Source organism: Haplochromis burtoni, unplaced genomic scaffold, assembly GCF_018398535.1.
Source record: "Haplochromis burtoni strain Fernald_Lab_line unplaced genomic scaffold, NCSU_Asbu1 Contig_79, whole genome shotgun sequence".
Taxonomy (NCBI): domain Eukaryota; kingdom Metazoa; phylum Chordata; class Actinopteri; order Cichliformes; family Cichlidae; genus Haplochromis; species Haplochromis burtoni.
The window spans coordinates 1,232,867-1,247,845 of NW_024582440.1; the positions used below are offsets into that span (position 1 = coordinate 1,232,867).

Here is a 14,979-nt window from a genome sequence, read left to right on the forward strand (position 1 = left end):
CTTTTTGTGTTGACTGTCACGTCTATTTATTTATAGCCTGTACCACATTTAAACAAATGAAAGTTGGCCCAGAGAACTAATTAATTATTAAATCAGCGATTTCATGTTTACAGAATTTGTATATCGATGACAATTTTTCTCATAAATCATGACACACTGCTCTCCCCTACATAAGTATGGAATGACAGGAAAAGGTTTAGGGTGGAAATCAGGATTCTAACTAGTGTGCTATGTTGGTTTGGGATATCTGCTTTATTATTAAGATTGAATTATCAAGTAAAACAAAGCAACCAGAATGGACTATTTTATAAACGTATGAAAAAGCTGCAAACCTGATTGGCCCATGCGCGTAAATCTCTGCCATCATCTTCTCTCTCCCACTGACGGATCCGTAATCTCCCACCTTCCACAGAGTGTAGTTACTCACAATATTGCACACTCCAAAAGTGGTGCAGGTGCCACATTGGTTGAATTTATTGCAATCTTTAGAGAGAGAGAAACAGAACATACATGGCTCAGCCTCACAGGGACATGCAGCAGCCAGCCAGGGGAACATTTTGACCATAAAAACACAAATGTATTGTCTTCTAACAAATTCTGATGAACTCCTTTAAATATATTTACTAATCTTAGTTGTTGCATATTTGAAAGAGTCTGTCTACTCTTGCACATGTGGTGAAATACAGTCCTGTGCATTTTAGCCTACACTGTGTAAAAACCTTTTAACGTCAATAATCATATTCCCCTAGGTTATCAGAACAGCATTCATCTGTCTTGCAGGAGTGTCCTGAGCCAAAACAGGGCCTCTTAGATTAGCACTGAGTAAACATATGATGTTGAAGCATATGATCATCACTCTGGTCACTGTGTACACTGTGAAAGTCTTACCCTGGTCTTTAGCCTGGTAGTTATTACAGGTCTCATCTGGGATCCCGTGATTGTTAGCATATTCCCAAACCCCAGTGTGGTCTCCTCCGTGGCACGAGCCGGCATTACCGCAGTCGATCACATTCTGGACAGACAGGTAGGCAGATGGCCACGCTCCTTTCCGCTTAATGTTGATTCGATCTGATTTAATGCAAATAAGAAATAAGTAGCAGCCATTACTTTCTGTTCATCAGTGTCCCTTCTATGGAAAGAAGAAGTGAAAGCACACCTGTGTCATAGTCATGTACAATGTGACATAGTTAAGCTTTGCTGAGTCATACCTGCCATCGCACTGGTGCTGCCATGTGCCCAGCAGGACCCACAGTACTGGGGAATGTGCTGGTTGCGAGTAGTGCTGACGTAGTTGGTGCCATTGATGTTCCTCCAGTCCCACGACTTCGGCAGATCAGAAATGTTCAAATACTCGTGAGGACGAGGTGCGGTCCTGTGAACATACGTGTCATTGCACACAGTTACTGGATCAGTCTGATGTTTAAGTTTGATGTCCCCGCTACAACATATAAAGTCTGTTTGAAAATCTTCTTGCTCTTCTGTTTCAGTTCCTCTCTTTAAAAAAATAACTTTTAAAGTCTTGATACAAGATGCAAAAGAATTGTCCTTCTCACTAGTCTGATGTGCAAAACCTCACATTACAGCTGCAGTATCGAGAAGAATACACAGATATCGTGTGCTCTGTCAGTCCATACCATATAGATTACACATATTACTGGTATTACACAAATGTAATACCAGTAACATACAAAATGAGTCTTGAGCCACCCCTCATTTCTTTAGATTTTGCTCAGAAAATGGGAAATTGGTGCAGTACTTTATTGAAATACAGTATATTAAGCAAAAACAGGGTTTGCACAGTTCTAACTTATCTTTCGGGTCTTGTGTCTCAGGTCTTTTTTTCACTATTTTAAGGACATTGTTTATCTGCTGCAGAGAGTTTTTTAAGCCCTGCAACATTTTCATTGTTCCTCTATTTTTCCAGTTTCCTTAATTTTTAAGGACACACTACACTACATGCTGTCATATGCCAAATTTCCTGCCAATAGCACAGCTTGTTGAAGAAAAAAACTCCTATTTCATATCTCTCACTCTGTGTTTCATAGATTTAACTGAAGAAATTGGAACAAATAATTGTACTTATGCTAGGAAAAATGGTTCTTTTTTTGTAGACACAACACTGGTTAATCCCTTGGTCAGGTCAGATACAATGACTAGACTAAAAAGGAGAGAAAAAACAGACAATGTCCAAAGAAAAACCGTGAAAGACCTTCAGAGAGCCTGAAGAACTACTTTAAAGATCACATTAAAAAAATTACAAGGCAAGTCTGGCTCCTTGGAAGCAAAATATAAAGACACGAGGGGAAGTTTGAGAGTTTGCAAAGCACTGCAAATCCTTCTTTAACATACTGAATATCTATTTTTGCACTGGTTTCAAGCGACATAAGCCTTTGTTGAACTTACCGCAGTCCAAAGCCGCCTCTCTTCGGTGAGGGGACATAGCACGGCTCCTTCTGCTTAAAAAATACTCCGGCCGACACCTCAGACAGCATGGCCGAAAACAGCACAAGAACCGCGGCTTTGAGAGCCATCTCTGACACCGAGCAGTGCTTTAGTTACGGGACCAGGAGATACTCACTTCTAGAGTATGTATCCTAAACTGCAAGAGAGTAATTATTAAGCAATGTCACAAGATAAGATGAAATTAAACATAAAAGATCCGTTATGTGCTGCTGTTTTGTATGCACATTTCTAGTGTATTACTGTCAGTGAATACTTTATTAGGTACAACTTGGTTCCTGGTTGGTTGGAACCTTAGTTGTCATTTGAGTACAGTGACCTCGCTGTCATGTTCAAGAAACCAGAGATGATCACAGTGTTATAACATGGTTTATTATAAGATAGGTACACTTTGGTCATTACATATCTGACAAGGTCAGCAATAGGCTGTGGTGTTGAAACAAAGCTGAGTTGGTATTAAGGAGCCCAAAGTGTGTGCCAAAATGTAATCCCCGCACCATTACACCACCACCGCCCTGAACTGTTTTGGCAGGATGGATCTGAATGTCGCAAGAGAAATCAAGGCTCATCATTCAAAAGTACATCTTTCACATCTTTTATGATCCAATTTTGGTGAGCCCATGTGATTTGCACCGTTTCCTGTTCTTAGCTGACAGGAATCACATCTGGTGTGGTCTTCTTCTGCTTCAATGTTCCATGTGTTGTGTATTCAGAGATGCTCTTCTGCTTATCTTGATTATATTATAATGAGTTACTGTTACCTTCCTATCTGTTTGAAGCCGTCTAGGGATCCTCCTCTGATCTCTGACACCAACGAGACATTTTTGCTCAGAGAACAGCCACCCCCTGGATCTTTTATTCTTTGTTTATTCTTCTTGTGCAGGAAAATCCTAGTAGTTCAGCAGCTTCTGGAATAGGCCACCCAGCAACATCAACCATGCCACATTCAATCTCACTTAAATAACTTTCCTTCCTCTTTCTGATGCTCAGTTTGTCTGTTTGTCAGCTCATATGAGCTGTTCGCACTAAAGTAAAAAGCACCATCACTTCATGCGGATACCCTTCGGTGCCAGCTGCGGTCGCAAGGCTGGAGCCGAACAAAAACACCCTGATAACGACTGTGTTTAGTCTGTTCCTTCCGATTCCATGCAAGGCCACCTGGGTTGGCTGGAAGACTGTTTACTTAGCCTGGCAGGGTGAAGGACACTGTCTCAGCTGAACTCTGGACACGCACACACATACATATACACTGATATGCACACACTCATCCAACCTCCCTTTCCGAACGCCTTCGATGCTTGTTCCCTCCTGGGAACACGGTGGGTCTGAGCCCGCGCTGGAATGGTAGCGCTGGGCAGGATGGCTGCTGTGTTTGATTACTCCTCAACATCCACCCGACCCTGTGGCTTGTCACGTGTTCCATAATGTTGTGCTGCGGACATTTATGTGCTTTTTTGTGCAGAGGAGTTTTTTTGTTTTCTGTTCTCATGCTGTCCAGCATGAGTAGAGGTCTCTTTTTTTCCTCTTGTACTTTCCCATTGTAGTGTATATTTCAGTGGTTTTTTTCTGTAACACTACCGATCTCCGACCTGTATCCCCATGTGATGTCTGTGTTGTGTGTGTAAGGTCGGGGGGGTGGGGTGGGGGTGTCCTATTTCACTGCAGGGCAACCTGCACGTGGCGAATAAAGCCTTGATTGATTGATTGATTGATCTATTGAGCTTTAGTCATACCAAGGTTTAAGTCTAAAAACACCCTATTTTTTGTGACATTATCCAATACAAGAGGTTATTACTCACACACACACCACAAATCTTTAGACACAGAGGGATGTTTTAACCTGGAGATGATTAGGACAATGCTTAATCATCTCCTACTTAATCAAACTACAATGAAATCAGCGTGGTTAATTAAAAAGCTGTAATCTGATGAGAAATTGGTAACAGCAGAGAGTAGATTTGCCTCAGAAGTGTTCTTATGAAGCCTTGTGATGACTATTGCTGTGAGTAACATACACACACACACACACACACATATATATATACACATAAATAAAATAGAGTTGCACTGAATACTTTTTTTTTAGGTGTTTGGCTATTTTGAAATTTTAATCACAGGGAAAGATGATAACTGGGGATCTGCTACAAGACACCAGCACAGCAAACCACACAACAAATAAAAGCACTTGGCATGCCAAGTTGGATAGACATTGAAGTCATGTGAGGGGATAAGATCATTTTGTTTGTTTTGTTTAAACAAACAAGCCTTCAGCTTATTAATTCTGTAGTGACTGAATCTACATACACAGATGACAGATGGCACCACCTTTATTGAAGGACAACACGATTGTCATACGAATAGAAGAAGAAAAAACAAACTTGTTTGTGCTGGAAACGAACACTTCAACTTACAGTTAACGTCTGGCCTGTGTGTTTTATGCTGACAAAGCATGTCAGGAGTCATGTGACAGAGTGAAACTGTTAAAAAGTGCAGTGAGCACTCATTTTGGTCCAGAGATTAGGCAGTCCAAAGATACAAAGCGTTAACAAAGTGCAGTTGTTACAAAAGATAACACGTCTATCTTCACTGATCTTGAGCCAGTGATTTTCAGAACGTCTAAGTACAACATGTATGGCGTTATTCTCTGTTTGCATAAAGCATGAAATTACAAAAATTTCTGCTGATGAAATGGACACTGGAAAGCAACATTTGAGGTATGGGGTTAAAAAAAAAAAAAAAAAAAAAAATCAACTGCATTAATTGTAGAATCTGGTAAAAACACACACACACACAAAAAAAAAAAGGAAGAATGAATCAATAATTAATTTAACTCGAAGTTTGCTTACATTTTAATATAACCAATGAGAACTGAATAATGAAGAAGCTATTGAGGCAATCAGTGCGGCAAGTGCCACGTAACGAGCACAAATGAGGGCCTGTGCTTGATCACAATCATTTATACCACATCTGATTGACTCATTTTTATCTGGTTTATTCGGTCAAGTCAAACACAGAACACAGACTCTAAAACATTTTATCTCTAAATTGGACAAGCACTTGCTTAAACAGTTTGAGTGTGTGGTGGCACAGGAGCAGTCGGGGGAGTGAACCGTGGCGTTTTTTTTTTTTTCTTCCCCCCCCTTTCCCTCATTAGACCAATCTTCGCCGTTTGCAGTCGCGCTCCATGTGGTCTTCGGACGCGTTGGTGGTTGCACCCAGAGGAGAAACTTGGTTCAGCATGGAGTCATCGGATGCCTGACCAAACAGGGCCATGAGCAGAGCAACACCAAAACCTGTGGCACGCTCTCCCTGCAAGAGAGAAGAAAAGCTCTTAAAAACCAATAACCTTATCCTCCACTTTCCATTCAGTTATTGCTGCCATAATCTCTTGTTGGAAACCTGATTCATCATAAAAGTTGCCACAACAAAGCTGTTTAAACCAATTTCTAACACAAGACAACCACAAATATGGAGATTTATTAGAGAGAAAGCCTGCGTAAGGACTGTTGTTTATGAACTGAATCACAAGACCATGACAGAGCATCAGGAAACCACCTGCAGGAAAGTTATAAAACCAGTTTATTTTAAAGGTCGACCAGTCACAGGCAGTAAGGTCAGCTGATCTTGTTTTGTTCAAACACAATGGGAAGATTCGCAGTGATTGAGGAAGCATACGCCAGAAAGCAGCTCCTCTAGTCTCTGTGTAGCAAGGAAATCAGACAAGTGTATGCACATCCCTGATAGAAAGAACGTCACGGCATTTACTGGCAACCACTTTATTCCTGTTCTACACGTTCGTTTTTATGCACTTCCGAATACGCTCTAAACCTAAACACCACTGGATTGACACAGCTGGACAGTTTGGTCAAATAACGGTAAAGTCTCATTTTAAATCAGTGCTAATTCTCCTTTCAGCTTTACTCACACAGTCTTTGCAGATTGTGGTTTATAAGCTCAGTCAAAGGTTTCCTTAATGTTTAGCTCAGAGGTGAGGCTTTACAGTGGTGTTTGGTGCCAACTTCCTCAAACATTCAGCAAAGCCCTTTACTTCTTAAGAGTCTTCACTCAATATTTACTTGACTTGGCTGGGAAAAATTACTAAAAATTAAAATTAATTAAAAAATTACTGGCTGGGAATCCATAAAACTTTGTGCGAGGTTTTTAAGATAAAATTTGACATCAATTTTGTAAATTTGTACTTTGGCTTGGTTGCTGGCTCGGTCCGGGGAGGGGACACAAAACTCTTACAAGCGCTATTAGCGGCCAGCAAAAAAAAAAATCAATTACCAGAAAGTGGTTAAATCCAACTCCGCCAACACTTGAGGTGGTTTAATGTGGTTTTCGAAATATTTAAAATGGAAAAATTGACATTCTTTTTAAAAATTCGGAAAGACAAATTCTACAAAATATGGAATAAATGGATTAGCTTTGTGTCCCCCATCTGCCCTGAATTTAGGTAAGACCAGCCCTGAATTGGTGTATCTTGGTGTATCTCCCATGTATCGAACAATGTCAGGTTGACCCTCAACTTCATAATATGTACCTAATGTAGTTTTTTGTAAATAAGTTAAACATGCTGCATTATGTAACACCAATGAGTTAATTTTATTTTTTTTGCTATCAGAATGTAAAACAAAAGGACTAAGAAAAAGGGTTTTGTTTTTTCTTTTCCTTTTCTCTTTTTTTGACTACATAATGTCAATGCACTTTATTGTAACAAGTCCCTTTTTTTTTTTCCTTTCTTCAATAAAAATGTAATTAAAAGACAAAAAAAAAAGAAAAAAAAAAGGACTTGGCACAAATTTGTAAGTGTGATTAAAGCCAGTACTCTGAACAACTTCAGTGATGCACTACAATTTCCAACTTGAACCTGAAGCAAAAAACACGCTGCACGCCATCTGAAGCAGGAAGCTGGAAATTCAGAATCGAAATCTCCTCCTCAGAAAGTCAGAAAAGCCCCACCAACCCTGACTTCACAATCCAATAAACATAAACAGTAGTAAAACTGAAAACCCTGCACACTGTATTATCACTGTTGTGGATTGGTGACTCACTAAATAAGCCACACGAAAAGCAGCAAACAGACTCTATCCATGTGCGTGCTGCAGCGGTGTTTTAAGTGCACCGCACTGTATTGCTGGTGATGTATGAACATGAACAACATAATGATTTATTTTAGTTAACAAAAATGTGTTCATAGGCTTGCTTTTTAAAAATCACATCCACACAGTGAAGCATGGGATACTCACAGCATGAACAGGAGAGGCAATGTCAACATGGACCCAGACACCGGGCCAATCGAAGCCCAGGTGAGATGCAATAAAGAGGCCAGCACAGGAGCTCTGCGCGTTCTCCCGATCCTGTCAATGCAAAACACACACGCACCTCAGCAACCAAGCCTGAATAAATTATAACAGCCATTGAAAAAAATACTAATGCTGTCAGTGTTAATTTTGTTAAAATGACGTTAACGCCATAACCGCATTAACGCGGGAAATCTCTGTTAGTGAGTTATCACGGATGGCCCTAAGCTTGGATATTTTGGAAAATCGTCACACTTGTTATCGACGAGTCTGACGATAACAAGTCTGCACAAAATTCACAAAACCATACAACTCATAAAATCTTCTGTTTCTTTTCTTTAGCAGAGATCAGTGGTTTTATGTGCTGTAAAAACTTAAAAATGGTGAGGTCACGTCTCTTCATCCAACCGTGTCAGGTCACTTTCTGGAATCACATCTCCCAGAATTTGTCAATATTAAAGGACTTAATGGGGGGCAAGGATAGCTCAGTAGGTAAAGTGGATGCCCCATGATCGGCTCACTGAAGGCTACCTGGAGGTAACCCTGAGCACCGGGCGCTGCACTGGTGGCTGCCCTACGGGACTAACACATACACACACATTATACATTAAGTAAGGAATATATAATGATTTACACAACAATAAAATAAAAATTTCATTGTAATTTATACTGTGCAAAATTCCTGAGCCACCCATGTGATAGTACCAAGATGAACGAGCTAAACTGAGCTTGTTTGAAGTAGGTGGTGAAATCCCTGTATTTTAAATTCTTCCGTGTCTGATATGGATTGTGTCTTGCCACGCGTGTGGATTTTTCCACTTACTGCCACAGAGTTCTTCATGTCAGCCATAGCAGAGGTGAACTCGCTGAAGTGCAGCTCGGGGCAGTAGACCAGAGGGTGAGCGAGATCCCCGCTGCTGCGGCCCGCACGCACAACTGCAGCTTCCCACTGCTCACTGTTTGTCATCACAGCTGCGTGGTGCTTTCCTGTGGAGATTCCCTGAGCAACAGAAACAAAGAGACTTCAGCTATGAAGCTGCACCTGCCTCACAGTACAGAATGTGTTGATCTGGGCACCTGCAGTGGTTGGTTTAGTGAGAGTCACCCACCTGTGCACCTGTCAGTGTAGCCATATCCAGAATAATATCAGCAGCCAGGTCTTTGCTGGCATACACTACTCCATCAGCCAGCACCAGCCTGCCCTCTGCATCAGTGTTGTTGATTTCCACTGACCTTTAAAGGGAGAATGGACATTTTATACCACTGCCCACATTCATTCCTCTCGAGTTAGCGTGGAAAATGATATCGGACGCAGTTTATGTGCAGTCACACCTTGATGGCAGAGAGACATTGAATATAAACCACACAGGTAATTTGATACCAAGTGTGTCAAATCAATTTCCAAGCAAATGATATATTACTACTTAAAAATAAATAAATAAAAAAAGTCTCACTTTCCAGAATAGAGAATGTGGATATCATCAGGTCGCGTGGCTGCGGGTCCAACTGAGTTCTCTGCGAGGCAAAACACTGCATGGAGATTATCCTTAAAGCCCTGAAACAAACAGAAGACAGAGGCTGGTAGAAAGTGCTGCACCTAAAACTTCCTTGTAACTGCCAATGTTGCTAGCAGATTGTCACAGTTGCACATACTTTATATGAAAAATAATAATAATAAAAAAATACAAGCAGCCAAAACAATCAAAAAGAGGTTTTTAGTGCAGCAGCCTCTTTACGACTGGCTTCGTTTAGCAACAGCCAGCAACTACTTCCCAATTAGTCATTTGAGACTGGGGCCTAAATGACAGCCGTGAGAGCTGATGTGGGATCCTTCTGTCACCTCACCTGTTTAATGGTGGCCTTGAATGCTCCCAGAACGGCAGCAGCTCCACCACAATCTCTTTTCATCCCTGGCATTGTGGTCTAGAAGAAGGAAAAACCACAACTTATTTACATGTAATGGATCTCTTCTGCAGTGAGCAGGACAGCAACCCAGTTGTCTATAAATTCATTTACAGTAAGAAAAGCTTTTTGGCTGAACTAGTGAATATAAAAGGTGCTACTTGCTAACAGATTACTGAGAATAGGCTTAGAGCTTATTTAAAAGATCAGCGTGGAGGTTTCCAGGATCATCCAGACTGCCCAGACAGTGGATGAGCTTACTGAAAGTTGTCAAACTTAAGAGATTACAGCAGACAGAGACTTTGGAGGTGCAACATGGTCCACAAGATCACAGTGAAGATTAATGTTTGGGGTACACACAACAAATTCTGTGCTAACACACCATGACTCAGTGCACTGTTAAGGTGAAATACATGAGTTAAGCCAAATATTGTTGCATTTTCCACTTGATTAACATAATTTTCTATTCCTGTTAAATTATATTTCTATATACAGACAACTCTCACCTATCAGCTATCCCAGTAACACTGTAAAATATACTCAAGTGAGACATGCAGGTCTGTTTTTCTAAATAGATGATTAGTTATCATCTCCACAGGAAACAGAAGCATACCTTTCCCTTAATGCTAAGTCCACCAGTGTCATACACAATTCCTTTGCCCACCCATGCAATTGTTTGGGTAGCGCCTTCAGGAGTGTGACTCAGTACTGCTAACGCAGGAGGGTGCTCTGCTGCCTTTCCAACACCATAAATACCTGAGAGGGTGAAGAAAGAAAATGGATGAATAACTGTGACCAGTTGCTGTGGCTTTGACACACCACCGCAGGTTTCTGAAAATCTTCTAGAAAATTAAATCCAGTGATCAATTTTTGCCCGCTTTTAACCTTTCTATTTGCCCATTTTTCTTCAGAAAAAGGAACGTAAACCAGAAAAGGGAGAACAAACAAATTTACAGCACAACAAAGAGATAGAGGTAATGGGGCATTTTCAAAGATCTGAAATGTTCAGACTTTTACACAAATTAAGCTTTGACCCATGTTTTGACTTACAGGCACAGTTTTCTATAGGTGCCCATTTTAGTCCTTAAAGAATAAGTCAATTTTTCATTGAGTGCATTTTTGCTACTACAGCCTGCCACTGATTTGTCCTTTTAGGATCATATTTTAGCTAGCACTTCATTACGGCCTCTTATACGTAATACTAAAACACCAAAATAATATATAGCCTAGCTTCAAAATATGCTACTAGGGATCAGTCCCAAAAATCCATCACTCTGGTGTCCCTAGGGAAATCTCAACCAAGTATTTCCTGTATATATGCATGTTTAGTATTTGAGGTGTAAAAAGAAATGTATTAGATTTTTTTTCTAAATTCTCTCCATGCTTTAAAGCTTGTTGAAGATTGTTGGCGTCTTCAGTTGAAACCAGACACAGTGAACAGCAGAGCTGACTTTCTTGTTTACCATTTAGAGTTAGGGTTGCACCACGAGTCTCTCTAGCTAAAGCACACTCAACAAAAAAGTTTGACATAGCAATTCTGGAGAACTGTGACAATTCAAGCTAAAAATAAAGCACACAGGCATGCGCAGAGGTCGTACCTCCAAACCCTTTTTGTTTCAGTTCCTCTCCACGAATGATAACTGGAGTGATTCCAAGTTCATTCCCCACAGCCCTGATTTCCTGAAACAGAAATTTATGGCTGTGATGAAAAACTGCAGTAGAAATATTAAAACTAGTTTTAACAGATTTCAACCCTCCTTACTTCTAAATTAAAAATTAAAAAGTATTAAAGTGTACATAAAAAAGTATTGTCGATATGTAAGTGATGCAATGGGTTTGCGAAATTAACTCCTGATATTGTAAACAAATATCTTAAGATATTCACTTTCTGTTACTAACATCAATAAATAGACAACAGTTTGACTTAACTTTATAGCCTAATGTGAGGATGGGCAAACTGAAATGAGGACACAGAAGCTTAACAGGTAACGTTTTCATGGAAACGTGTTACAGGTTAAAGTTTATGCAAATCAGAAACTTTCACTTACATCTAAGAAGTGATCTGTGTTCATCTCATTGCATGGAGTGTCCACAATGCGAGCGCTCAGTCGAACTCCATCAGCAGCGTTAGAAAGACACTGAACATGGGAAGGAAAACAAAGGCCATTAAGTGATGGCAGACCACCCACACACACAAAAAAGGCAATTATGAGCAGCACTAACAATTAAAACCCAAAACTTTAAAGTACCTCAAGCTCTGCAGCCTCCAGAGGATTGGCATCTTGCCCAACAATCACAAACTCCACGGTCACATGCTTCTTCTCAGTTCTGCGTGAGGATGCGGAGCGGCGAGAGAAGATGGGGAAGGCCCGGGCCATAGCACAGGAGGATGCAAACACATCTGAGCGCTCACACACCATCTGGAGAGCAGATGTGTTAGCCACTTCGTGAAGCAAACAACCTCACCACTGGATGACCCAGATTTGAGTGCCATGGGACTCCCAGAAGTCCCATGGCACAGAAAGCGGGCATCTATAAAGAACAGATTTGTTCTGTAGCTTAAAGTAACCTCTGACTTCCCCGAAGAACAAACAGGAAACAATTCTGATTGAAAATACTGACCACAATGCAGCGGTTATTCCCTCCAGGAAGGCAGGAACGGACCAGGCGGGACACAAAGTGGGCAGAAGACGGGCTGTTGTGCCTGCTGACCCTTGAGGGAATGGCGGCCACTGTGGCATAGTTGAGGTACAGGGGGCAGCTGTCCGTGGGATTTGGATTTAAAGCACTTAGAGCTGCCTGCCAGATCTGAGAAAACATGAGGAAAAATTGACATTTCTGACTCACCACAAAGATGTTAAAGCTTTGAAAAACATTTTTTGTTAAATCCTCTAATTCTTTTACTCTTTGTAAACTAAGTACAAGCAGTCTGGGAAATCAACAATCTCTGATGATGTAATAATAATCCACTATTAATATTAAATATGTTACTCCAGATGTTTATGACAGGAATCTACAAAGCGGTTTTGGGAATGTTTTGGAAAGACTATAACCAGTCAGCAGTATGTACACAGTGCTTCCACCAGATTAAAATCAGAGGCAAGTGAACCAGTAGGTGATGGGAATTTGAGATACTGGGTTTGAAAAATTCCTAGTGTCACAATGTTTCCAGATGCTTTCACACTTATCACCTTAGAAGGTACATACACATGCTCAGAATAATCAGAGCGCTTCATGGAGCAGGCCAACAGTGTCTCAGCAAATCATTGTACACAAACAGTCCGACGCTGATTGGAAAACTGTCACACTCAATGACTCTGAGCGTATTAGTCTGCCCACCAAATCCACCACCAGTGATCTAATCACTCACCAGGAGCACGTTGGACAAACTCCATCGACAGTATGTCGATTATGTTGAAAATAAGTTTACACATATGCGATATGCTGCAGTAGTACAGCATTAGTTATCTGGATACTGAAGACTGGGACTTTAACCTCGTCAATGCTCCAGTTGCAAAATCCTATTCGGAGACAGGTTAATGACCACTGTCTGGGTTTAAGTACTGCTTTTCTAACCTACAATCATCCAGGAGTTGACAGCCGGGCAACCGTGGAAGTAAGCAAAATACGAATTACTGGTATTGGTGTTGTGAGATTTACTTCTACGGTCATACTAATAATAATTGTGATTATGACAATAATAATGATAATGGGGAAAAAAACCTAAAACAAATAAGACCGCAAACATCTCTTGACTATTGTAGCTCTTAGCTTACTAAGTAGCCTACACTGACACCGATATAGCTTTGCCCTTTGGACTCTTTTTCGCTAGCTGTGTCATGAAATAACTTAGCTGTGCTAGCTTTTGCTAACTTTTGCTTAGCGTGACGCTAACATTAGCCGGTACCGAGCTTTTGTTATCATTTATAAGATTACCTCTTTGCTAACGACCGGCTGGAGTTTTCCTTTGATCTGGCTCCAGCTGACCTGCTGCAGGTTGGTGTGCTGCCCGATGATCAGGACAGGGCGACTCTGTGGCTCTGAATCACCGGCAGAAACCTTAAACTCCAGCACCACATTCGCCATTTTGGTGACTGAAGGTGCTCAAGTGGACGGCGACGGACACCCCGGACCGGCGACGGCAGCCGGGTGAGGACAGGCTTTAGTGACGTGCTGCGATTTTTATCGACCTCCAGGCACCAGGTGGAACAATATAAGAGCAGACTGTAGTGATTTACACCAAAGTTAATGTAGTAGTAATAATAACAAAAGCTAAACCAAAACGATTTTTCTTTGAACAATTTAGTCCTATAAAATAAACTAAATAAATAATCCAGGAAATGAAGGAAGCGTGTTTTGGTTTTTTTGGCCATCCACAGGTCAAAATTTTATTTGAGTTACCTCAAAATGTCCCACTAGGTATCATAACATTTCGAATTAATCACAAGTTTCAAATTTTGGCTCTAAATACAAGATTCGTGGAGACCATTTAGAGGGTTGGTGTGATAGAGGAATAGTGTAACACACAGCTCCAGAGCTACTGTGTAGAGGTCTGGGGAAACACATACAAAAGTAACACACAAACAATAACTATAATACAGAAAAGGGCCATTAGATTAATAAATAATGTAGGGTACAGGGACCATACAAATGCACTCTTTGTCAAAATGCAAGCTATTAAATTCCAAGACTTGGTGAAGCTTAAAACAGCGCAAATAATGTATAAAGTAAGAAATAAATTGCTTCCCAAAGAAATCTGTAAATTGTTCATAGAAAGAGAAGGTGGGTATAACTTAAGAGGGAAATGGAATTTAAAAATACAAAGTGCTAGAACAACTTTAAGAACTATGTCTATCTCAATTGCTGAGTTAAATTATGGAACAGTCTAACAGAAGAAATAAAAGACAGTCAAAACATAAAACAGTTTAAAGTAAAATATAAAAACCTAATTTTAAATAAGTATAAGAATGAAGAAAACGGGGTTAACCCAGGACGGTAATGTTGCTGGTAATGGTGTTGCGGTTCTTTTTTGTTTTTTTGTTTTGGTTTGTTGTTTTTCCATAACTTGTGTATCTGCAAATATACACATTCTGTATTTTTCATATGAAAGAAACTATACTGTGGTGGGGCTTGCTAATTTCTTGTTTTTGATTTATATATGTTATGTTTTGTTTTACTTCATATGTTTCATATGTTGTTTGTTTAAGACAAAAAAAAAATTAAATGAATGAGAGGTAAAACTTGAGGGGGTAGGGACAAATAAGTAAATACTTCAGCCTACTCCTTTTCAAACAAATAATGGAATTTTGTAATG

General features: G+C 40.3%; 2 protein-coding genes across 2 annotated transcripts; both read right to left on the minus strand.

The window, feature by feature from the left end:
- Positions 1-2,731, minus strand: LOC102289993 (cathepsin Z). Its single transcript, XM_005924766.3, has 4 exons — positions 2,404-2,731; positions 1,209-1,372; positions 889-1,068; positions 1-483 (listed from the first exon to the last, which is right to left on the minus strand). The coding sequence occupies exons 1-4, from the start codon at positions 2,529-2,531 to the stop codon at positions 221-223; spliced, it is 735 nt and encodes a 244-aa protein (XP_005924828.1). The 5' UTR covers positions 2,532-2,731; the 3' UTR covers positions 1-220.
- Positions 2,732-4,696: 1,965 nt separating this feature from the next.
- Positions 4,697-13,848, minus strand: npepl1 (aminopeptidase like 1). Its single transcript, XM_005924765.3, has 12 exons — positions 13,602-13,848; positions 12,288-12,473; positions 11,915-12,085; positions 11,714-11,803; positions 11,264-11,345; positions 10,279-10,421; positions 9,609-9,686; positions 9,218-9,318; positions 8,873-8,996; positions 8,587-8,763; positions 7,710-7,820; positions 4,697-5,769 (listed from the first exon to the last, which is right to left on the minus strand). Exons 1-12 carry the CDS (start codon positions 13,749-13,751, stop codon positions 5,611-5,613), a joined length of 1,572 nt encoding a protein of 523 aa, XP_005924827.1. The 5' UTR covers positions 13,752-13,848; the 3' UTR covers positions 4,697-5,610.
- Between the last annotated feature and the right edge of the window lie 1,131 nt (positions 13,849-14,979).

Coding starts and splice junctions, on each gene's coding strand:
- LOC102289993 (XM_005924766.3), bottom strand. CDS start 2,531: ATGGCTCTCAAAGCCGCGGTTCTTGTGCTGTTTTCGGCCATGCTGTCT. Junction 1,069..1,208: donor CAGCACCAGTGCGATGGCAG/GTATGACTCAGC, acceptor GCATTAAATCAG/ATCGAATCAACATTAAGCGG. Junction 484..888: donor CTACCAGGCTAAAGACCAGG/GTAAGACTTTCA, acceptor CTCTCTCTAAAG/ATTGCAATAAATTCAACCAA.
- npepl1 (XM_005924765.3), bottom strand. CDS start 13,751: ATGGCGAATGTGGTGCTGGAGTTTAAGGTTTCTGCCGGTGATTCAGAG. Junction 10,422..11,263: donor GAAACAAAAAGGGTTTGGAG/GTACGACCTCTG, acceptor TCACCCTCTCAG/GTATTTATGGTGTTGGAAAG. Junction 7,821..8,586: donor ACATGAAGAACTCTGTGGCA/GTAAGTGGAAAA, acceptor TTGCATTGACAG/GATCGGGAGAACGCGCAGAG.